General features: G+C 33.1%; 2 protein-coding genes across 4 annotated transcripts in view; both read left to right on the plus strand.

Annotated features, from left to right (window-relative positions):
- The window catches only part of PDE327 (FAD/NAD(P)-binding oxidoreductase family protein), a 9,080-nt gene extending 4,038 nt beyond the window's left edge, over positions 1–5,042 (plus strand). Inside the window, 9 exon segments of the mRNA XM_021420518.2 lie at positions 736–783; positions 1,850–2,011; positions 2,455–2,616; positions 2,939–3,032; positions 3,110–3,228; positions 3,345–3,389; positions 4,070–4,096; positions 4,098–4,438; positions 4,525–5,042. Of these exon segments, the coding sequence (XP_021276193.1) occupies positions 736–783; positions 1,850–2,011; positions 2,455–2,616; positions 2,939–3,032; positions 3,110–3,228; positions 3,345–3,389; positions 4,070–4,096; positions 4,098–4,301 (861 nt within the window). The 3' untranslated portion in view covers positions 4,302–4,438; positions 4,525–5,042.
- Positions 5,043–14,743: 9,701 nt separating this feature from the next.
- LOC110410281 (AUGMIN subunit 8-like) lies at positions 14,744–23,594 on the plus strand. 3 transcript variants are annotated; one of them, XM_021419910.2, is made up of 8 exons: positions 14,744–15,130; positions 16,104–16,598; positions 16,760–18,247; positions 18,563–18,682; positions 21,152–21,268; positions 21,350–21,439; positions 22,039–22,146; positions 22,788–23,304. In XM_021419910.2, the coding sequence occupies exons 3-8, from the start codon at positions 16,907–16,909 to the stop codon at positions 22,932–22,934; spliced, it is 1,923 nt and encodes a 640-aa protein (XP_021275585.1). In that variant the 5' UTR covers positions 14,744–15,130; positions 16,104–16,598; positions 16,760–16,906; the 3' UTR covers positions 22,935–23,304. The 3 variants fall into 3 exon arrangements, with proteins under 3 accessions (XP_021275585.1, XP_021275584.1, XP_021275586.1); XM_021419909.2 differs by lacking the exon at positions 16,104–16,598 and having other exon boundaries at positions 22,788–23,303; XM_021419911.2 differs by lacking the exons at positions 16,104–16,598; positions 22,788–23,304 and adding an exon at positions 23,317–23,594 and having other exon boundaries at positions 14,747–15,130.
- The last annotated feature ends 35 nt before the right edge of the window (positions 23,595–23,629 follow it).

The following is a 23,629-nucleotide window of genomic DNA, read 5'->3' on the forward strand; positions in this document are numbered from 1 at the left end:
CCTTTCTTTTCTTTCAAGTTTTGGCACCGATGGTCTACTGGAAATTGCAGAATTTTCATTGTCATTTCATGGTGAAAGCACATTCCCCTGCATTTCCAACTTTTGTCACTTTATCAATGTTGCCCAGCATCAACCAACATCACTTACAGCTAGTTTGATCCTAAAAGCATCAAAACAGTTGTTGTGAGCATTATCCCATAATTGAAATATGTGAACTTGCATTGGTGAAAAACATGAATAGTTTATATTGTGCTCTGGGAAAATGAATTCCAAGGGTAGCCATTTTGTCATAGTGTGGGGCATTCAGACAGACCAATCTGTTAGCCACTACAGCTTTCGTTCTTTTACTCACCTACCTAAGATATTATAACAGACACTTATAAAACCATCTGAATACATGCACACATAGGTAAGCTCAGATATATGATGCTGTGTGAAACACAGTTTTTAACAGTTTTCTTGAGTTGCTGATAGTTCATTTCTCTCTTCTCAATCCTCAATCGCGTTTTCCTTTTCTTTTCTTCCAAGTTTTGGCGCCAATGGTGTACTGGATATTGCAGAATTTTCATTGTCATTTCATGGTGATACTGAGAGCTGCGGACGTTAGTCATATACGTTCTGGAATGTGTTTTGTGGTTGGCAATATCATTTAGAAATGAATAAAAATTATGCAATGATACCTGAGTTTGGATGTTGATTAGTAATTTATCTTCGTAACTTGCTTTGCTAAAACAGGTTGGTTTTCGAGTAGAGCATCCTCAGGAACTAATCAACAGCATACAGGTCATTTATGTATTTTCGTTTTAATTCTTTTCTGTATACTAATCAAGAAATGTTCAATTTGAGGAAATTTTCCATACTCAGCTGTAATTATCTCCAGTCAGCTGCATTCTGATTTGGAACTTTTTGTTCTACTCACGTATAAAATGGATTTGTGCCTTCTCTCTCACCCCCACCCCAACCCCCTGGCGGCCCCATGACAAAAAAAATTTGTGTTTATTTAAGGACTTCCATGTCTATCAACATCTGAGGACTTATTGCCATTCTGTTGAATCAGAGAAGAGCACGGCTTTCTTGTGGTCATTTTCTTTCTTATTCCTGTAGTTGTTTCGTTGCATGCAGATTTTGTTTTGTAAATCTTGTAATGAAATTAATCAAGTTTATTAAATGTCTCTGGTCCACTGTCTAGCTGGGTTACAAAATAATTTGCCCTCCAAGTTGCATGTTACCTCAAGTCTTGAAATCTGAATAATTTTTGTGTAAACATATCCAAACTGTGAAAATGTTGAAGATTAAGTATTTGGCTCCTTGGTATTAGTGCAGTGTTGTGCGCGGAATGCAACTACTACATTCTTTCAATCATTTCTTTTTCTCTCTCTTGTCTTTCCTCATCGTGCTTTGGCCTTTAATGTGTGATCCATATTTCTAGGTGATATTAAACTCCAATAGTTGTCACCCTGAGCGTCAACATTATTACTATTGGAGGAGTTTTGAGGTTTAAGTTTAAAGTTTTAGCAACCAAATTTTAGTCTCTAATATCACAATGTTATAGGGCTTCCATCATGCTTCAAATTATCATATAGCTTCCATTTGCATTAGATTTTATGTTATCATTATCTGTAGGCAGGTTTTCTGTGATGTGATTTTTTATGACTTGGAAAGAAGGGAATGACTGAAAATCCAGAATTTTTCACCGTCAGCAGACTATTTGACTCTTTATTAATGAAGTTTATAAAGAATTTATGTAGAATAAACTTGAAACAAAATGAAGTTTTATAACCATGAGAAGGCTCCTGCTTTTTGAAATTGTTCTTATATTTCTAAAGGTCTGAACTATTCACCTGTGCAGTACTCTGGATTGGCCAATGAAGTTTGCAGAGGACGTGGGAAAGTACCAGTGGCAGATTATAAGGTCATACAGTATGTTAGCAATGAGGATGAACACTCGCCATTCAAGTTGGAGTCTACAAGTCGTAGTTGTTATTCTTTCTGCATGTGCCCTGGTGGCCAGGTATGTTTGTCATAGATTAAGAATCATATATGGAATCATAGATTAAGAATCAGTTTAATGGATAAGAGTTAAGAAAGAGAATAACATACAGGTTGTAGCTCATTATGAGAAGGAATTTTCATGTACTTTAATACACTTTCAACTGAATGGTATACTGTTTAATATACAATAGGCTTTAATGTAGTAAAGTATTATATTTTTTATTAAAATATCTAAACTGTATTGTAACTTTTATCTTGTATATGCTTCATAACTCTTGATGGTCATTTGCATAATGGAGAACATTTGAACTTTCTGATTAACTATTTTCTTGAAGAGTGTTTAGTCGAATCTAGATATATAGGTTTTAGGTACAGGCACGAAGAGTTAGGAAGCCATCATAAATATTAGAAACATCTGTGGAATATATCTTCTGGTGAAATCGCTCATATTGGGTCTTGCAGGTTGTTCTCACTAGTACAAGCCCATCAGAGATCTGTATCAATGGGATGTCATTTTCTCGGCGTTCATCTAGGTGGGCAAATGCTGCTCTTGTTGTGACTGTCTCAACAAAGGATTTTGATGCATTAAATTTCCATGGACCTCTTGCTGGGGTCAAATTTCAGGTTGCCTTTTTGTTCTTACCTTTGGTATTTTAAAAAAAAACTAGTACTACTGTAGGCTTGACCATAGAGACTTCCATGTAGGCACCATATTTCTGTTTGACTTATCAAAAAACTTGAGAGCAGCAATACTTACAGACTCTTCTTACATCCCTGTGAAAATTTTCCTTTTCTATGAATGACACAGTAAAATAATTCCACATTCTTTATTGGGTTACCTTTCACCTGTTTGCAGTCTCTACTCCCTGTAGGAATTATAAGAAATAAATATTGAGGCTTTCTTCAATATTGCTTTTTAATTCTGTTTTATCATTTTGTTATTCAGAGGGAATTTGAGCAAAGAGCATCATTAATGGGAGGGGGAAATTTTGTGGTGCCTGTGCAGACAGTTCCTGATTTCATGGAAAATAAAGCATCAGGTAACATTTTTTTGTGTGTTTCCAAATTTGTTTTGCTTTTAATTTTCATTTGACAAAAACTTGCCTTATCTTATCAGTAACATCTATGCCACCATCAAGCTACCGGTTAGGAGTGAAGGCAGCAAGTCTCCATGAATTATTCCCCATGTATATGACAGATGCTATACGATATTCTATCTCAATGTTTGATAAAGAGGTCTTATTATATTTCCCCAATACATTATTCCGCTTTCCCATTTTCCATGTCCATTTGATAATATCCAAACTAAACCTAGGAAGCTTTTCTTATTCTCCAACCATTTGAACTTTCAGCTACCTGGATTTATCTCCAAGGAGGCTCTTCTTCATGGAGTAGAGGTAACCAACTTCCTGCTGCTACACTTTTCTTTATGTTGAGTAGTATTTTTTTGTGCATTTGATATCAGATTGGATTCTGCTTCTCATATTCATAACCTCATTTTTGGCATACTCCATAACCTCATTTTTGGCATACTCCATAGCCTCATTTTTGGCTTTTCTCTATAAATTGGTTAACAAACTATTTCATAAAATGTATTATAGTCTTGTCATTAATTTAATCCAACTCAAGTAAAGCATAATCTCAAACACATTGGGCTTTGCCACGTGAATCTTCTTCCCATTTGGCCAGTCTAATTCATGATCTCTGCAACATGTTCATAAAATTAAATCGTTGTTCACAACTTTAATCATACCATGAAATTTGTATTTTCACTTCCAAACTAGATCTAGTCCTCTCATGCTGCCCACCGTGCCGCTCCCCTCCCCACCCCCCCCCCCCCCCCCTCCCCTTCACACGGACAGACAGACACACTCACACATGGACACAGCATTTAGAGAACGTAATATTTATTGTTGATCCCAAGAAGTTTTCTTTGGGAAGTTCACATATCTCTCTATCTCATTTATGCTTCTTTAAATGGTGACTGACATTATTTTATGACAATTTAATTGATTTGCAGCTTCTTTGCATCAATTGTCTTTTTCACTTTCTGTTCAAATTTCATTCTTTCTTTCAGACTAGAACTAGCTCTCCATTCAGATTCCACGCCACGTGACACATATGAGAGCATGTCTTTAAGAGGGCTGTACCCAGTTGGTGAAGGAGCAGGTTATGCTGGTGGGATTGTAAGTGCAGCAGTTGATGGGATGTATGCTGGTTTCGCTGTGGCAAAAAATTTAGATTTGTTTCATGGTGACATAGAGTCAGTTTTAGGGAAGGCTCAGGGTGCTGGATTTGTGAAGTACTAAAGGGGATTTGTTCCACTTGATTGTATAAAGCAATTCACGTCACGTGAGTCATGCTCCAGTATCTTTTTAGGGCTTCACAAAATTGAGGATGACGAGGAGGGGAAATCGAATCTGAGTCCAGTTTTATTTCAGAAACTGTAAGCATGATTTATCATAAACATTTTAATGAAGTTATGAGGTGGTTCTTATCGTTCACACTCCTCTCTTTTTTATGCATATGCAGCTAGATGGAAGGATAAGATTCTCCATGTAAATCCATCCTATAATAGAGCACTCCAAACTGTGTTATCGTTCAGTAAGAGGGAATATCGAAGGGTGCCTTTCAGTTTCAGTCAGTCAGTCAGAGGTTGCTGTGCATTTTTGCTTGTTGATCATGAACCTGTTCAACTGGTTGTCTGTTTTCTCTGGGCATTGTCATTAAAGTGAACCTCAAGGGTGACAAAGGAAGAGCAAACAGAAGTGTATAGCTGCTAAACAAAAATGATGGAAACAAATATACAAGGAAATCCATAGTTATGCATGCAAACTATAGAAATCATGGTGGCTCTAGGACCTATTCAGTAAGACTATTTCTTTTTAATTAAGGGTTGGAAGATCTTCTTTTGAGCTGTCAATTGAGATTCAGCAATTACAGAAATCATTTTTGTTTTGATATTTCAGTAAAACTTCCGTCTCTTTCCTTTTAATCAAACTTTGTTAAAAGCAGAGTTATGAAATATTATGAATAACATAAACTCATTCCAATCATTCTTAAAGGGAAACAAAATCATTAGGAAGAACATGCAACTACAAAGCAGAAAAGAAAACACTGCTATCATATGTTAATTCATCCTTGTTTTTTCTTTACACATCATTATGGAACTCCAATAAACTATTATTGCTCCATAGACCAAATGGAACCTCAATAAATTATAACTTGTTAATTTGTTAATTAACGGATCCAAATTATTAAAATCCTTTTTTCTTGTAGAGTAGATACTTTTTCTTAATTTTGTTCCTTGGGTCAGACCTTTGGAGTACATTCCATGATATATTTAGGGCTCATGGCATTTGTCTTTCCCATTCTTTTATGTCCCTTTGTGAAGAAGGCTGTCATGGACACATGGTATCCTATGTGAAATACATTTAATAATCCCATCAACGAAACAAAAATAGAATCGGTGGGAATCAATATTCATGATTATATGCCTACAAAATATTGTAACACCCAAGAAAAAATAGAAGAGATTGCCAATAAAATTGAAAAAACAAAACATAGAAAAAAAAAACACAAGGGACAAGTAGGACACTTAGTATCTGATTTTGTTCCTTGGGAAACTATAAAATAAATCTTAAAAATTATGGAAAATAAAGAAGAAAAAATGTGCAGGGGGCTTTGTCACCATGATTGTGTTGCGTATTCCTGCACATGACTGCCCATTACTTTGATCTTTGGTGTAAGATTCATTCACCGCGAAATTCTTCCATGTTATAATATAATTTAAGTATTTCATATCACCATTTGATTCAAAACTAGCTTGGCTGCCTTTTGTGTTGCAATTCAATGAATCAATTTTATTTTTAAATCCCAATCTGAAAGAAATTAATTGCATATCAAAATTTATAATTAAAATAATATTAAAAAAACATTTTGCAATATCAAGTACCAACCAATTACTTCAATTTTTCGTAATTATTTATTTTATATTTAGAAGGTCATTTGTTATCTTCTAATTGTATGTTTTATATTCTTTGTCATTTATCCCTTTTTATACAATTTTATCCCAAATTATAAGAAATAAATAATGTCAGAGTTTTAAAATGACAAGATGTTTTGAGTAAATTTATTAATAATAGCATGTATTATTATTTTATACACCGACGTTGGAACCAAAAATACATTAAAATCAGTTAGAAAAATAACAATTACTATGTATGTGCATAATATTACAAAAAAATTAAATAAAAAATTTTTAAAAAAATAGGAGAAGAAATAGGAAGCCCAAAGAAATGGAGAAAAGGGCCACAACGTGAAGCTGAAAGTTACACGTCAATAAAATGAGACAGGATCACCACATGCGGCAAAAATCTGGAAACTTTGCTAATAATTTTGTGCCTCAAATCTTAATGACAAGTGACGAGTAGAGGTCAAAGTTTGGAACCATTTCTCTGACCCAAAAATATATTTGGAAGCAATGTGTCATTAGATTCATTGCATGAAAAACCATGTGTCCTCTACCTACATATATAATATATTTATATATGCCATGGAATTTATGTATGTGGGTTACAAGTGGATCTCTGCACTTTTCTTCTTTCATGGCTGCATTTGTCTTGTCCTGCCAATTGAGCCTAGCAACTTCAACCAATACAACTTTCCACCATAATTTGTCATGTTTTGGGTATTAAGTGAAGTGGGACTTTCAATTCCATTTTGAAGGTTTAGCTGAATCTTATTAATAATCACAAAATGCCAAGACTTGACTCCTCTTCTCATGCATCCTACTATATTATGATATAATAAGAAAAAAAGAACACACATCAAAACTTTCTAAAGTGTTGGAGAGAATTCAAAGATAATACACTGATGGTTCTCATTAAGCAAAATATTGCGAAAATTATACGTAATATGGACACCTTTATTAGTCAAGGAGTATGAGAGCTAAGCATGGAGTTGGGCCGGGTGAGGCAGATGTTGAGGTTTATGGATGAGGTTGAATAGGCTTTAATATGGAAGTAATGATTTTTAACATAGGTGTTTAGCAAAATAGCTGTAAATGGGCCACTTTTTTCCCTTTCAAGTGCCAGCCGAAAGCTGTGGTCCAATAAAGTGTAAAAAAGCCATCATCAAAGGGAAAGGAAAGGGACTCATGTCTCATGTCATGTGCCATGTGCCATGATGCCCTTAAGCACACCCATTCATCTTTTCCCCTTAAATGGACCTACCAACCGACTCCAAAACCTCTGCGTCATGGCTGCCTGGCACTCGCATGCATCAGTATGATCTTATCATCCAAAACAAATAACAACATTGTCTTCTTTATACTTTTGCTTGTTTCCTTCCTTCTTTTTTCATAACAATAAAAAATTAGGGTTTTGTTGGCTATATGTAACTCAAAATACTAGAAAGATTTAGATTCCTTCCTTCCATTACCATTTTTTGTTCATATATGTGAAATATGATTGTTAATTATAGTTGTAGACCTTAAATATGAAAATGACAATGATGGATATATATTAAAAGTAACAGATAAAAAAAATAATGGAAGATCTCCTGTCTCTCTCTCTCTCTATTAAAGATCTTAGCTATATGAATGGATATAAATATATATATATATATATAATGGATAGAAAAAGAAATAATTAAAGCAACCATGAGTAGGGGTTAGAGATTAGATCTTAAAATTGAATCAATATGCTCTCTTGTTAAAAGATCAGTCAACAATGTTGGTATTTGAGAACTAATTAATGATAGATTTTTAGGTTAGCTATATTGAATTAATGATTATTATAAATGATAATTAGAGTACAGATTTAATTATTGGGAGGTTTAATTTTGTGAGTTAAAAAGGAGAATAATAAAGACACAATTACATGACTGTCAATTGTTTATCAATCTTTCTCTTATCAACAAATATACAACACTTACCAATCATATAGTTAGTGAAGTTTATTCCAAATTTAGTCTACATGAATTCACATAGAAGCGTGCGTTAATAATAAATTGTGAAAGCACTTTCTATTGCTTGAAAAGTTAAAAAGCAAAATAAACAATAAATAAAAGAGGCAAAAAGTGAAATGGCGAAATGATGCCTTTGGCAATGGAAAAATGATGTTGTTTGTCTTTAATTAATTTTGCAATTTTATTTGTTAGTAGTAAAGCTAGAAATGGGCACATCACGAAGCAAACTAATCAATTGGTGGTCAACACTTGCATGTAATTGCAAAGAGTAGGAGGCGAAGAAAGTCTATGTATATGCCTTTGCTCGCAAGCATTGCTTGGCTTTTGTTTCACAAAGTCTTCCATCAGCTATCATTAAATAAGGTTTGTGCACGTAACTTCAAGTCATCAACAACAATTTACGTTAATATTTCAATTTCATCATTAAGGCTTATTATTTGAGTTTGACCTTCAATTTCATACATATTCAACTCTGATACTTCAAATTGTTGCATTCTTCTTTGTTGTTACACTTTAATAACATCATTATTTGAGATTTTCCGGTTCCCCTTGTGCTACTCAACTTGTTCTTTGGTTTGTACTTGAAAGACTTTATGGCAATTCTTTTACTTCAAATTGCACGTCTAGGACAGAAGATAGGTATGGCGTTTTCCATGTGCACATGATTATGTGTAACTCATGCTAGTAGTTGCACTAATTTCCAGGGCAAGAATTTGCTTAATGACAGCTGAGCTCTTGCTAACTTATCATAGTTTCATAGACCTATTAAATATATTACTGACAAATAACCAACATTGTTTTTTTCTCAATTAGGGCCTAGCTTAGAGGTCCAGTTCTCCTCTTTGCCCTATAAATAGTATTAGCCCCGCTGCAAGTGTAGGATGCTTGAAGAATAGATGCAGAATTGCCCACAAATATTGGCACAAATTAACGGCTACCAGACATGGATATGATTGTCGGGCAGAGTGAGGTCTGCGTTCTCAGGCTTTCTCACAAAATAAACAATCCGAGTCTCGGACGAGGAGTAAGTGTACTGTATCCCCAGACCGACACGGAATCTGTGGCTCCTTGCCATGGTCCTGAAATAATAATACTAGTTTACCTAGTACGACAGGTGGATAGTGCTAGGTTAAGGCATTTAATGTGGTGGTGGTGACCCTATTTTCTGAAACACATATTTCTTACCTAAATTAATCACATTTATTGATATGTAGACTTGCTACTGAGATTTTGGCTTATTACAATTTATGGTTAATACATTTAGCTTAATGCTTTGTATTAATACCAACAAGTTAATACTAATTTGATATGGTATACGAGGTCTATATTTATAAATTTCTTGGCATGGATTAGATCTAAGTTAGTTTTGATTTGGCAATTTTTTCATATTTTTATGGACACAATGAAGATGGCTTGGTAAAGCGTTGAGCTTGAGGGATGAAACGTGCTTTACATGAGAAAGGCAAGTTATTATGTGCCGATGGCCTAATGCTGTAAGGCTTTGGAGAAACTAGTGGTGGATGGAGGGCTGATCTGGCTCCCCAAGCCGTTCGGTGTTGGTATTGTCCAGATCAACTCCCCCTTACCTCTACGGCAATGGTGCGGGCTAGGTCTTGCCCCACTCTGCCAGTCTGAAAAAAAAAATATAAAAGAAAATAAAATGTTATGGACCTTTTCTCATTTTCCCATGCTTCTTATATTATTTATTTTTTAAATATTTTCATAAGAATAACTTAAGAAAAAAATGTTATTACCTATATACGTTTAGTCAATTAATTTTTTTTACAATTGATTTTGAGTAGTTTAGTGAAAGAAGGAGAAAAATAAGGGAGAATACATATATAAAATAAAAAAGCAAAATTATGAGTTTTTTGTTATTTTCACTTTTCTTCTTTAGCTTTTTCATTTAGATAATTTTGTTTAAAAAATATAATAACTTAAAAAAATAAAATATAAAATTTGAAGAAAAAATTGCAAAGAGAAAAGGAAAAAATTGGAATATAGGATTTTGATTTTTGATAAGAAAATATGATTTTGGATCTTTTTCTTCACTTTCTTTCTTTTTTTTTCCTTCATTCTTTATTTTGTTCAGCCTTTTTTTCATCTAGGTTTTGGAACAGTAAAATGTTATTATTTACAATAATTAAAAAATATATTATCAAACAAGCATATTTGATCTATCCATTTGTATTTCTAAAATAGAGTTAAAAAAATTAGATTTTATTTTTGTGAAAGAAAATAAGAGATAGTGGAGAAAAAAGTATGAAAGGTTTTATCATGTTAATTATTCTCAATTTTGGTTTTTTTAATTATTATTATTTCAGTTAGGTATTTTCTCTAAAAATTTACTATTTAAAATAATTTGTATAAAAATTAATCAATTGAAATTTTTAAAAAAGAAAGAATGAAATTGTAGTAGTCCCACAACGTGGCGCGTGGATAATTGTAGTGGAAACAAAAAGGCAATCCATGTTGAGAAGTGTAATAAAACAAATTAAAAATGGGCTGAAAATTCAACCTTAATTAACAAAAATTACACCTCTGACAAATCCTAAACGTGCAGCGAAAAGCCTATTATTCTACAACTGTTCTGCTCGACTAAGCGACGGATTTTGCGGGTGAAAACTGAAAAGGATAAGAACAGCTAGTCAATCATTATTCCAAGGTCAAAGACATTATATTAAGAAGAAAAATTGACCTTAATATATATTTATAAAAATTTGAATATCTGAAAATTAAAAAAAAAAACACGCAAACAATGACATGATCTCAATATTCTAACTATTTTAGAAATCTTTAGCATTTATTTTCAGACTTTCTTCTATTTGCCGTTATTGTGAAGTGAATAGAATAGAGTGCGGCTCCTTTGACCTGGACGTGCAAGTTCACAAGTCTTTTGCTGTCATGAATTACATGCATGGGCCAATAAATGATGGCCACATTTGCATTTGGGACTGATTTTTCCATGTTGACTTTTGTTCTGTGGAATGTAATCATTGGTCACGGCGCTGCCCTGCCATGTTTTTATTGGTCACCTTCGCACCCAACACAAAGACTTTGCTACGATAAATATAAGAAAGTGAGATAAAATTGGGGTCAAATTTAGGAAAATTGGAAATAAATAAGACTTAATTAATTTCTCTGTTCTAATCTTCTCTACAAGTGACATATCACGAAGCAATATACTGATTTATTCACCAGACTTTATGTTTGGTTTGGGGGTTGGACAACCAGAATTAGACAAACAGACAAAGAGAATTGCTTCCCAAGAAAGAAGACAATTTTCACCTCTTGATAATCACAAAGTGTGATAATCACACTTTCGATACCAATACTCACATCTATAATACAAGTATCAATATATAGCACCTACAACTCCACAGCCATTCACATTTTCCTAGCTATAAATTTAGGTTTTCTTCTCAAAATGGAATAACATTGTGTGTTACTTACTTTATAAACATGAAATATATAGTTCTCCAATATCTATCAATGATACTTTCGACTTATTATCTCCCTATAATTTTTCTTGTTTTATATCTATATTAAAAAAAAAAAAAACATTGTATTATGAAAAATTATATACATAAAGTTGAATGGTTTTACTATAATAAACTAAGAGTGTTATATAGGTATTCCTAATTTCATTCCTAAAACTAAAATCCGACAAATCCCACTCAGTAAAAGTTGGGTTAGGTTGGGGTGGTTTGGTTTGAAAATGCCTCATTGCAGGATTGCCTTTTCCAACAGGTTCTAAAATAAAACATGATTAGAGGATTAGTTAGGGGGTGAATATAAAACAAATTAATAAGACACGGACATTAGGCTCAATTGATGATTATATTTATCGATCTAGGCATAATTATTTCATGTAGGTCAGAGCTGCATGCTGCCCTCCTTCTAGATATTTCTGAGATTAATTAACCAACTTCTGGCATAGGCTTACCAAAACCTTCCATTGCTACTATTCTTAAGGTGCCAAACCAACCTAACCTATGAGCAAGACTCAAGACACACCTCACAATTTGGGACCGAAAAGACAAATTAAATGAGTTCAACCCAATCCCTTTCAGTTTCATGTCATGTCCAGCTATCACAGCGGAAAAATTTACTAAGGACAATTAATTTAATCATAATGGATCAGTTGACATATTGGTTAACTTTATTCTAAAAGAAAAAAAAAATATCCACCTATATTCTTATTAGACTATCTATTTAACTAGAAAAATAGAAGCAACAGATTGCATTAATAATGAATTTTTTTTTAACTCCACAAATAAATTTAAATGCAAGTTATGTGTCTGGCATATATTTGAAAGTCGTCACTTGTAGAGTTAAAAAAATTTTACTACATACTGATCTGAAATCACTCGGATTTGTAATTATTTGCAAAATTAGAAAGAAAAGAGATACTGGATCTAAGTTGAACAGTTGTGTAAAAACAACAATTACTTGCTGAAGTTGAATCTTTCCCTAATAAGGTTTAAGCCTTTTTATTTCTTAAAGATCCTTTAATGGGTATTAAATTCAATCCCAAGATTTGGGGCCATCTGTAAGCAACAAAATTTCATAATTTGAGGGACAGTTTTGGTTCAGGTGGAAGATGTTCTAAAGGGTGATGAATGCTTTCAATGTTATATAGCTGGTGATTTGAATGCAACTTTAAGTAATGTTATAATTAATAACAATGATTTCAACGTTTGTTGGTGGTGATTTTGATGTCTGCTCCATTTTTCTCTTGGATTTGGAAATTATAACTTTTCCATAAGCTGTTAAAGATCAATGTGCCCTGGAGACAGCAACCAGATATTTTCCCTTAATCACCACTATAACCTTTGGACTTGCTCTTATTAGGGTAACTTTTTATTCATTCGTATCAACTTTTTCAATTCAATGCTTTGCATGTATAAGATTTAACGTTTCTTCTTGATGAAATTACCTGTATAAGTTGAAATTGAACAATTTTCATTAAAAACAACATAATTAAACAAAGTATAATTATCAAGTAATATAAAGATAATGCAACATAAAGTAAAATAAAAAGGGCATTATATTTGGAAAACCCCTTAATTATTTAAGAAACTTTAAATAAATTTTTATTCTTCTATTACATTCAATTAAACTCATATACTATTATTTTAGGTCCAATAGTTTGTATGATTAATGATTGACTAATTATCATTAGTCAAAATGTCACTTGTTATTTTATATTCACGTGATGCTAACATGACATTAACATAGAGGATGAAAAATATCATATAGTCATGTCATCATACTAAATCAACATATTACATGAACCTCCATTATAACATGTCACGTGACATAGAATTATAAGTGACATTTTGATCAACAATCACTAATCAACCATTAATTATAAAAGTTTATTTAATTTAAGATAAAAATATAAAAATTTGATTAGATACAATAAAAGAATAAAGATTTATTTAAATTTTTGTAAATATTTATATAAAAAAAATCCACAAGAGTTATAACTATTTACACAATACAATGAGATAATCTTTTCACCCCAAATATAATATAAATTAAGAGTGAATATATATATATATATATATACACACACACACTCTCAAATATATAATGCAACCGAATAAAATGATTTATAACAATAATGTGTCTTTTAAAATTTGCTTTATTGAGGAGTTAAATTTTATTAAATTCCATAAATTAAAATTTTACTTATTTATGCTTCCATTTTCATGTTTCATTTCCGAATAAAGTTACATAGTACCTACCACTTTTTCTATTTTTATCAGTGTTTCAAACTTCATTCACTCTTTAATTATTATTTTGTAGTTAGCAAACTTGCATGTGACAAATAGAAGTGTTGACACAGATAATATGGGTATCTCTAAATCTAACATTCAATAAATTCATCTTAGAGATATTTGAAATCTTCTCCATATGACCAATTCATATACCTTTTAATAATCTTTCTTGTCATGTTCAAACAATTCAAATTTAGACCATATTTTACTTAATTATTTTTCTTTAAAAAATATTTTTTGCCCTTGTTCAAACTTCAATCTATAAATATATATATATAATTTAAAACTTGAGAAAGGAAAGAAAAATACCACCTTCTTGTTTTTAAACAGTGAAAAGGGCAGTTTCATGAACTAAGAAGAGGAGATAAAGTATATATACTTGTTTTTAAAGAAAACATAATTACATATTATTTTTAATTTCGAAAATTATTTAAATTTGATTTTTTAAATAAGAGATACATGTATTTAATAATAAAAGTTAAAAAAATTTAATAATTAATCAAAAAAATATTTATATTTTAATATAATGCTTTCAAAAATCACTAATTAAGAAAATTCAAATCAATTCTTCTTTTTATTACATTCAATAATCTTTATATTTTATTTTGAATCAAATAAACTCTTATATTAATATCTGTTATTTTTTTTTATATCGTATAATACTGACGTGAAAGTTAAAATATCATATGATTATATAACATATCACATTAGATTTATTGTAATATATTAACATATCACGTTAATATCACATTATATAAAAACAAGTAAGGTTTTGATAATTTGAATTAAAATAAAAATATAAAAATTTAATTAAATATAATAAAAATAAAAATTTATTTAAAATCTTTTAAATAATTTTAATTTTTTTAAATATTATAATTTTATTTTACTTTTTTTTGAAAAAAGAGTTTGGCTTGACGAAGAAAACTTCTCTTCCCCTTCTTCTAAGTTGTGAGCTCTAAAAAGCCTAATAAAGTAGGTGGCGCGAAAACAACATCCTTCTTAGCCCATCTCAACTGAAAAACCGTTTTCTTTTCCCTCATCTTTTTTTCAAACATTTTTCTTTTTCTTTTTTTTTTTTATTTTTCCTCTTCCTTTCTCTTTATCTCATTTCTTCCTCGAAATAATCTCTCGCTTTTTATATCCCCTCCCTCTCTTTCCCACTTCTTTTTTCTCTTACAAGCAAAAATTAAATTAACAATAAATCCACTCGGTTTCCATCGGCCGGCGGAATATTCGCTCTCGGACCATTCGCCGGAGATCTGTCCTTTCTCTCCGGCGATAGCCCTCTTGGGTCCTTTTTATCTTCAAAGAATTAACGAATTTCTTAGGGTTAGTTTTTTGTGATTGAATGATTTAGAAGAATTTTGAGATCGATAAAGGTGAGATTTTTTTTTGTTATAAAATAATTTTATTTCTTATTTGTTTTGATATTTATGTTGAAATTAATTTTCAGCATTCTTCTTTGATCTTGCTTTTCTAGATCACCGAGTTAGGATAAAACGAAATAAAAAGAATTAAAATATACAATTTTTTTTAACATTAATTAGTTTAAAGTAATCTCTTCTGTTGCTATTTTTAGCAGTTGGATTCAATGAACAATCTCTGCAACTTTCTTACAACGAGATTTACATGAAACAGTTCTTTTTTTATTAATCACTGTATTTCGTCTTCAATGTTAGAGACATCACTCTGACAAATACAGACATTATTATGGGTTTTGGATTCTTTTTAATAAAGAAAAAAAAACCATCTTAATTATTTCAATTTTAATAAAATTTTAAAGCTTTAATCTTTGCCTGTGGTTTTCCATGGATTTTCGTTCCTCAATCTGGAAATATAAAAAAAAAAACCCAGATGGTCAATTCATAAATCATTGTTTAATTCAAAAACGATGTTTCTAGGAATTACTATGATTTTATCTGTATTATAATTTTTTTAATTGATATAAAAAATAAAAACTATTATTTAAAGCTTTTACTGTGAATTCATGGTGATGGACAATAATATTCTTGCACGTGGTCCTCCATGTCTCTTCCCATATCTTCAACAACATTACCACTGCAAAACTTCAATTTTTTTTTTCAATTGTTTAAATGTCTTAATCAAATGTGAATAGAAACAAACAAACTTACATTATTTCCTAATTATTAATTGCATTTTAAGTTTTTAATTGTTATGTTAATTTTACTGTCATTCAGTTAATCAAGCATCTGATCCCAAGGCAAAACTCCCATGCGATTAAATTTTTGGTTTTTTTTTTCGTAGAAAGATAGGACATATATATATATATATATTTTTACTGCAATTGTTTGTTGGGATCATTTTCATTGAATTCCTTTTCATGAAAAGCAGAAGAGAAAGAAATGAAGGAAAGGAAGAAGCCAGAGTGGGGCTGTGTATTTGTTTTTGTGAGTGAAAATCAGTGACCTCCATTCTATGGCTTTTTTCCAGCCCAGCCGACCATGGCATTCCCGTGAGAGAGACAAAAGAGTAATATTAACATAACAATATTAGTGACCATTAGAGCTCTCTCTCTCTCTCTCTCTCTCACTTATCCTACGCACCTTTCTTCTAGCTGTCTTTTTATCCTACACCCCACCACCAGGGACCAAAAACCAGTAGACTTGACAGTACATGGCATTTGCAATTTTGTGTGGGATTTAACCAAAAGCCAACCTACTGATGACCGTTAATGTACGTTGGACAGAATTCTACTGAAATTTCTGAAGGACACCCCCATTGTACCTGATGCAGTTTTATCAGTTCTTGGCCTCATTGTTTTGCTTGATCTGCTTGGATTTGGGTTTTTCTTGATGAATAGCCAATGTCCATTTCAGTTAATTTCTTGTAATACTCTAATTCTTCATCAGTCAGATCTGGGTATCTGTAAAGATGTATTCTTTTTCAGTTTTTTTCTTTTTTCCTTTTTTTCTATGGTGTTCATAATTATTCCTTTGCTTTCTGCCATTCTGTAAGCATCTAACTTTTGGTTTGTGCATTTGTGGCAGATTTGTTGCCGGGAAAAGTATCTTCTTTTTGAGCAACTGGTGTTATTCCAATTACTTGTGGGATTTATGTAAAGGTTAGGCTGCTAAACGTAGTTTAGTTTTTTTGTTGAAGAATCCCATCAATGTGGTCTTGTTTGGAGAGTTTGGATGGATGTATGTGAATCAGAGCAACGATTTCACAAGCTTGCTGCCGTGGATACCACAAGACCACCCCTTGTTCCTGCTGAAAAGAACAATGCACCACTCACTACCCGACGTCCTCGAACAAGGGAAGTTAGTTCGAGGTATAAATCACCCACTCCATCAACACCTTCTGGTCCCAGGCGTTGCCCATCTCCAAACCTCACTAGAACAACCCCTTCACCTTCCCAGTTGGTGCAAAAGAGAGCTGTATCAGCTGAGAGGAAGCGCCCCTCAACACCACCTTCACCTCGAAGTCCATCTACTCCAGTTCATGATTCATCAGTAGCTGTGCAGATATCATCTAGAAGGCTATCAACTGGCCGTATACCAGAAAGTTTATGGCCTTCTACTATGAGAAGTCTTAGTGTTTCATTTCAGTCCGATACTATTTCTATTCCTGTTAGTAAAAAGGAAAAGGAAAAACCAGTGAGTAATGTTTCCTTGGACCGCACTTTGAGACCCTCTTCAAATATGGCTCATAAACAACAGTCAGAGTCATCTACCTTATCACGGAAGCCCACTCCAGAGAGAAAGAGAAGTCCTCTTAAAGGGAAAAATGCACCTGATCAGTCTGAAAATGCAAAACCAGTTGATGGTTTGCCTAGCCGATTGATAGATCAGCATCGATGGCCTAGTAGAATAGGTGGAAAATTATCTTCCAATACATTGAACAAAAGTGTGGATCTGGGCAATAAGATCATTAAAAGTTTATCTACACCAGTTCCAGGAATGGGGTTGTCTTCACTAAAGAGAATGCCAATGTCTGATAGTTTGGGTAAACCTCTACAGAAATCTGTTAGTGATGCTGCAAGGTTGTTACCACTTGAGGAAATTGGTCAAGTAGGGTCTGAGGCAAATTCAATTGATGGTAAGCTTCTGCGGGTAACTGAACCTGCTAGGCTCCTTTCTGCAAGTTCATTGGATAAAATGACATTAGCAACACAAGGGGTTAAATCCCAGTCTTTGTCTGCTCCTGGATCACGACCTCAGTCACCAAGTAGGACCTCTGTTTCTAGGGGTGTCAGTCCTTCTCGGGCAAGACCTTCCACTCCACCTGCAAGGGGAGTCAGTCCAACTCCAAGGGGAGTCAGTCCATCACGGATGAGGACATCCTCTTCATCTAGTCAATCCCATACTTCAACATCAGTTCTCAGTTTTATCGCAGATTTTAAGAAGGGAAGAAAAAGTGCAAGCTATATAGAGGATGCTCATCAACTGCGGCTTCTTTACAATCGTTATTTGCAGTGGCGATTTGCTAATGCCCGGGCAGAAGCTGTACTGTATATTCAGAAAGTTACCGTGGAGGTAGATTTCTTCTCTGAATGAACAACTCTGTGTCAGCAAATATTAGTTTCAGCAAGGAGATAATCTTGGATGGTTTGATTAGGAAAGTTTTATTTCCGTTGTTCATTTCTCCAATTATAAATAAAGAGGATTTTCAGATTGTTCACTTCTTGGCATGATGGTCCTCAATGATCAGTTTCCCACCATGAGGAATTTCATGACAGTGTCATATGCATATCATGTGCTTAGAGCTTTAGAAACGGCATCAAAAGAGAATTTCATCTTCTATGATATGGTAAATCTTTTATCAAAGAAAATTTTGATCTGTTGTTGCAGGAAACTTTGTACAATGTTTGGAATGCTACTTTGAGTCTGTGGGATGCTGTGATCAAGAAAAAGATCAATCTCCAACAGTTGAAGTTAGAGCTCAAGCTGAACTCAGTTTTGAATGATCAAGTAATGCTTCTTTCTATAGCAACATTGTCCTTTCATAGCAAACTTTAATTCCTCTTCTACATTCTTGATGTTAGATATGCTTTTATATTTTAAGATTGACATTATAATAGCAGTTTATGTGCATTTTTCCTAGTGAAACTCTTAGTGAAGACACAGGGAGGTATCCAGTGCATGCTTATGTATCTTCTCTCATCTGTAGGTTTAAAATTGTTATATTTTGGGGAACCTTCCTTTTGGTGGAAATGTGGTTATCATTAAGCTATGCCTTGGTCCACTATATAGGTCTCTTGTGATCGAATAGTTATTATCATATAATAGTTATTAAAAGCCCCATTTAGATCAATACAGGACAAATTTTATATTTCATGGTTATAGATAGAGATATATAGAATTGTTTTGGGCCTTCAAGCTTCTTAAATTTGGCGGAGATACTGATTGGAATGAAGTTAGTTGTCTTGTAAAATTGTAAATTATTATCTTCTAGTTGTGCTGGCCTTTTAAGAAAAGCCATGACTGGAAGCTCATTCTGCAGAGTTTATTTTGCCCCAGGCTTCAGAAGCATCTGAGGAATTAGAAGGTTTTCTACATATGGATCCAGTCCATAGTTTGATGCTATCAGAAGTACCAGTAATTTACTGCTGACATGTAATTCCAGTTTGATGGGCTCTAAAAAAATCTTTGATATTTAAACTTTTCCATCTCTGTTGGTGCTAGGAACCTTCTAGATTCAAATATATTCCGCATCCCCATATTTAAAATGCCCACTTAGTCAGCAAGATTCAGTAGATAAGACAAACTATAAAATTTTAAGACCTAAGAAGATTAGAAGAAGCTTGGAGGGAAAAGGTTTTCATTAATGCAATAAAATATTATTAGAGTAGTGAGAAAAGAAATTTCACATCAGTTGAAACTTGGGGTATCTTGAACATATAAATATAAAATGGACCTCTCACCTATTGCCAATTAGTTTCAGGTCGAATGCCCATCTAAAATTTAACATAGTATTAGAGCAGGCACTACCCTCACTCGTTGGCCCCTTCGTGATAGGCTTATTAGGCTAATGTGTAAAGTCCATGCCGCATGATGGGCCCATTTTCCCTACATGTGAAGTTCATAGCATGTGATATGTCTATTGTCCCTACACATGAGAGGGAGTGTTGAAGTGGTGATAAAATAAATCACATTGATCAAATTGGGTGTATCTTGGGTACATAAATGTAGCAAGGGCATCTCCACCTATTGCCAATTGGTTTTAGGTTGGATGCCCATCTAAAATTTAACAAATATCAAATTGACCTTTTGTTGCATAAACATGGAAGGTATATCAAGAAGACCAGGTGTCAAGTGTGCATCTGGTAAAGATGACTGTGTGAGACATATGTCCACTATGATTCCAAAGTGACCTTCACTTGATAACTATTATGTGTTTATACAAATATTGCCTTGTTCCTTGCTTGCTTATGAGCCTGTAAATTATTTCTGTTAAAATTACATTACAGTTACAATTTTATATCAACATTTTCTGATCCAATATTTTGTATGGCGATTAATATTGAATTGATGGAAATGACAGATGATTTACTATCTACATGAATCATATAATTTCATTGCTTACATTTGGAACAATTGCTTCTGATCAACAGCTTATGTCTCCAAAATTTAGATATAAGGAGTTATCTTACATCCTTTTAGAAACATCTTCTCATTTAAGAATTGGAAGAAATTAAATATCCTACCTCAGCCATTTAAGAATATTTTCTGACATGTGCAAAAGAAAAAGAATATTTTCTGACAATCAGCATATCAATATAGATTCTTTCCACTAAGCAAAAATTTGTAGGCTTTCCCTTCTAAGCATTTTGTAAGAGTATAGGTGTACCAATATTTTCTTTTAGAGGTATATCTGGATTGAATTCTCAAGTTGTACACACCAGTCCATCTTCAACATATTGCAGCTAAATAAAAATAAAGCTGTGAGTAGGATGCCATTCTTTTTTTGTTTTTGGTCTCACTTTCAATCCCATTATTTGTCTCTTTCTGCTGTTCTTCCTCTCTTTACTCTTTTCCTTTCCCATACTGCTTCAGTGTGACCTAGCTCTTTCTTTCTTATCATTCAAGCACTGCTGTATTTTCCTTTCCCATCTAAAGAACTTGTTATGGCTTTTAGCAGGGTCTGAGATCTTTGTTCCTGACTTGTGCTGTACTTTGAAATTTGTAGATGTTTTGACATCATTCCATCTGTCTAAGAAAAGAGCGTGTAGTTAATGACAAAAGAAAACAACTATAATCTATTTCATTTTCCTCTTTAATCTAGCGAAAAGATAAAAGTAAATTCCAAGCATGAGATAATGTGTACGCAGAAATATATTCAACTTTCAGTCATGCTTTTGAATACCAATTTGTAAATTTCTTATGTCAGTCTGCAGGATTTCCATGATCTAAATACATGTATATACATTATTCATGCAGATGGCATACCTCAACGATTGGGCATTACTTGAAAGAGATCATCTAAGTTCTTTATCTGGAGCAGTAGAAGATCTGGAGGCAAGCACTCTCCGTCTTCCTGTAACTGGAGGGGCAAGGGTAAGTTAGTTTAGAAAAAATATGGGATTGATATCTAAAAAGAGAAATCCTGACGTCATTGCTGGATTTTGTACTCCCCAGGCTGACATTGAATCATTGAAAGTTGCTATTTGCTCTGCTGTTGACGTGATGCAGGCTATGGGATCGTCCATTTGTTGTTTACTCTCAAAGGTATTTAGCTTCCCAAGCCACTTTTCTTTTCCCTTTTTTGTACATAAATGCTGACATTATAGGCAGATAGAACAAATATCAATGTGGTAGTCTTTACCTACCAATACTATTTTGATTGAATGTCTATCAATCACAATAGTGATTCTGAATCTTGCTTTTTGTTCCTTCTGCTTAATTCTGTAATTCTTAGATGTTTTCTGTTATTTGATATTGAAATTTAATATTCTGATTGCTTTTATATCTTCCATGACAATTTAAGTTTTGGTACAAGTAATGAGAAGTTTTGTTTCTGTTTATTTTACTTTAAGGTGTTGAGAAAAGTGTTTCTCACAATTTCAACTTAGAGGATATATGTTCGAATTTTGAAAATATTTTTATTTCTTACTCTTCTTTTGTGTCTAATGCTTTGGTGAAAGCATATGCCTGCTAATGACTCAAAATTTCATGGCAACAACTCTGGTTTTGGTCCTGTGCTGCTCCAATATGTGAAAAACTCTGGATTCTGATATTAGCATGCACTTCTCTTGCTGTTATGTCTTTTTATATCTTTGATTTCTTTCCGGATGCTTAACTGTATGTCAATATTTTATGTGTGGTAGGTGGAAGGGATAAACAATTTGGTTTCTGAGCTTGCTGCGATAGCTGCACAAGAGAAAAACATGCTTGACCAATGTGAAGCTCTGTTGGCTTCAACAGCAGCTATGCAGGTAAGGACACATTATATGCTTGCAGAACTTGACTTTTTGGAATAAATGACTATAAGTTCAGATATCTTGCATTGACAAACAATTAGCAAGCATTTTTTCTTTTACGTGGAGCTATTATTTGCATGGATCAAAGTTTAACCCATAGGATTATGAGATGATTGACTTCTGTAGCTGCATATGGTATTTGTGATGGTTTAATGCATTACCTTTAGAATGAATAGCTCTAAGCTTTTAGAATCAATGAACTTCCAAATATATGCTCATAAGACATCATCTAAGCATGCCTTATAAAAGAGAGATTTCTTCCAGAGTTGACCTATTAAACTCCTCCAAAGTTAAGATAATGTGATGTTTATTTACTCTGTTGCAAGGACTTGTAAATATTGTTTATGTAATGAGAAATCTGACAAAGCTTAAGGATAAGGTTTTTGGTTATTTTCTTCTTGAGAGAGAGAAGGGAGGGAGGTTGAATTTGAATTTCAACTGGTTAGTTAACTCCTGTCACATACGGAACAAAGACATAGTAGGATCCATGTAGCCAAAGCCAACCTTACTGTGGGAGAAAGGCATTTATTTGGTGTTAAGTTGACTTAGCTCTGGTTGATTGCGCTGAGGCTGTAATTTATTTTACCTTTTCATAGGGACAGGAAAGAATTTCAGGTATGAAGCTGATGTGCAATACTTGGCATGCTCAAAAATGTATGCCAGTGGGGACTGTAGGTCAGGTCTTTCTGGTCCATATTTGTTTGAAACTGACTGTACTTGGGTGCACAATTAGTTTTAATTAGTTTCATGTTTTAGCCTTTCCTACTTAAGTTAGACACTAACCTGGTTAAATTTTGAAGTGTTTAGAGCCAATTAATGCTTACTGTCAATGCTTCAGTATTCTCTCTTCATTTGTACATTGGTCCTTTTTTCAATTCAATTGCTGTAAATGTGGCCAATCCATGCTATCCCTATCAAAGTGGCTGGCCAGTGTGAGCTCATCATTGCTCGCTTGGCTTTTAAGAAAGATCATCTCTCTTTTAAAGTTCTTTTTGTGCAAATGTGCCCTTTGGGCTGGTGAAATAGATTGTGCAATTGCAAGTTCTATTTTCTAAAGTATATATTTACTTTTATCCTTTTCCTTGTGTATCTTTGACACTATATTTTACCGTTATTACTGAACAGTTAGAAGAGTACAGCCTAAGATCTCATATCATACAAACAAAACCACCTTTGGAGAGGGATAAGCAGCCAATTTTGGCAGCCAAAACATTTCCATGGCCCTGACGAGCTGGTATGCTAACAGTCTGCCAATTTATCATTTAAGTCAGATAAAATACAAAATCTGCTAAGTTCCGAGTAAATGTAAATTGTCTTTTTTTTTTCCTTAACTTAAATGGTAATTTTTTCTTCTTTAATTTCTTACCTATTAAAAAATGGAGCTACCGGCTCTGTTTCTTTTACGTGTAATTTTTGTATCACGCATATGAAAAGAAAA

This window comes from Theobroma umbraticum, unplaced genomic scaffold (assembly GCF_002168275.2).
Source record: "Theobroma umbraticum cultivar Fairchild unplaced genomic scaffold, ASM216827v3 scaffold_56.0, whole genome shotgun sequence".
In the NCBI taxonomy this organism is placed as follows: Eukaryota; Viridiplantae; Streptophyta; class Magnoliopsida; order Malvales; family Malvaceae; genus Theobroma; species Theobroma umbraticum.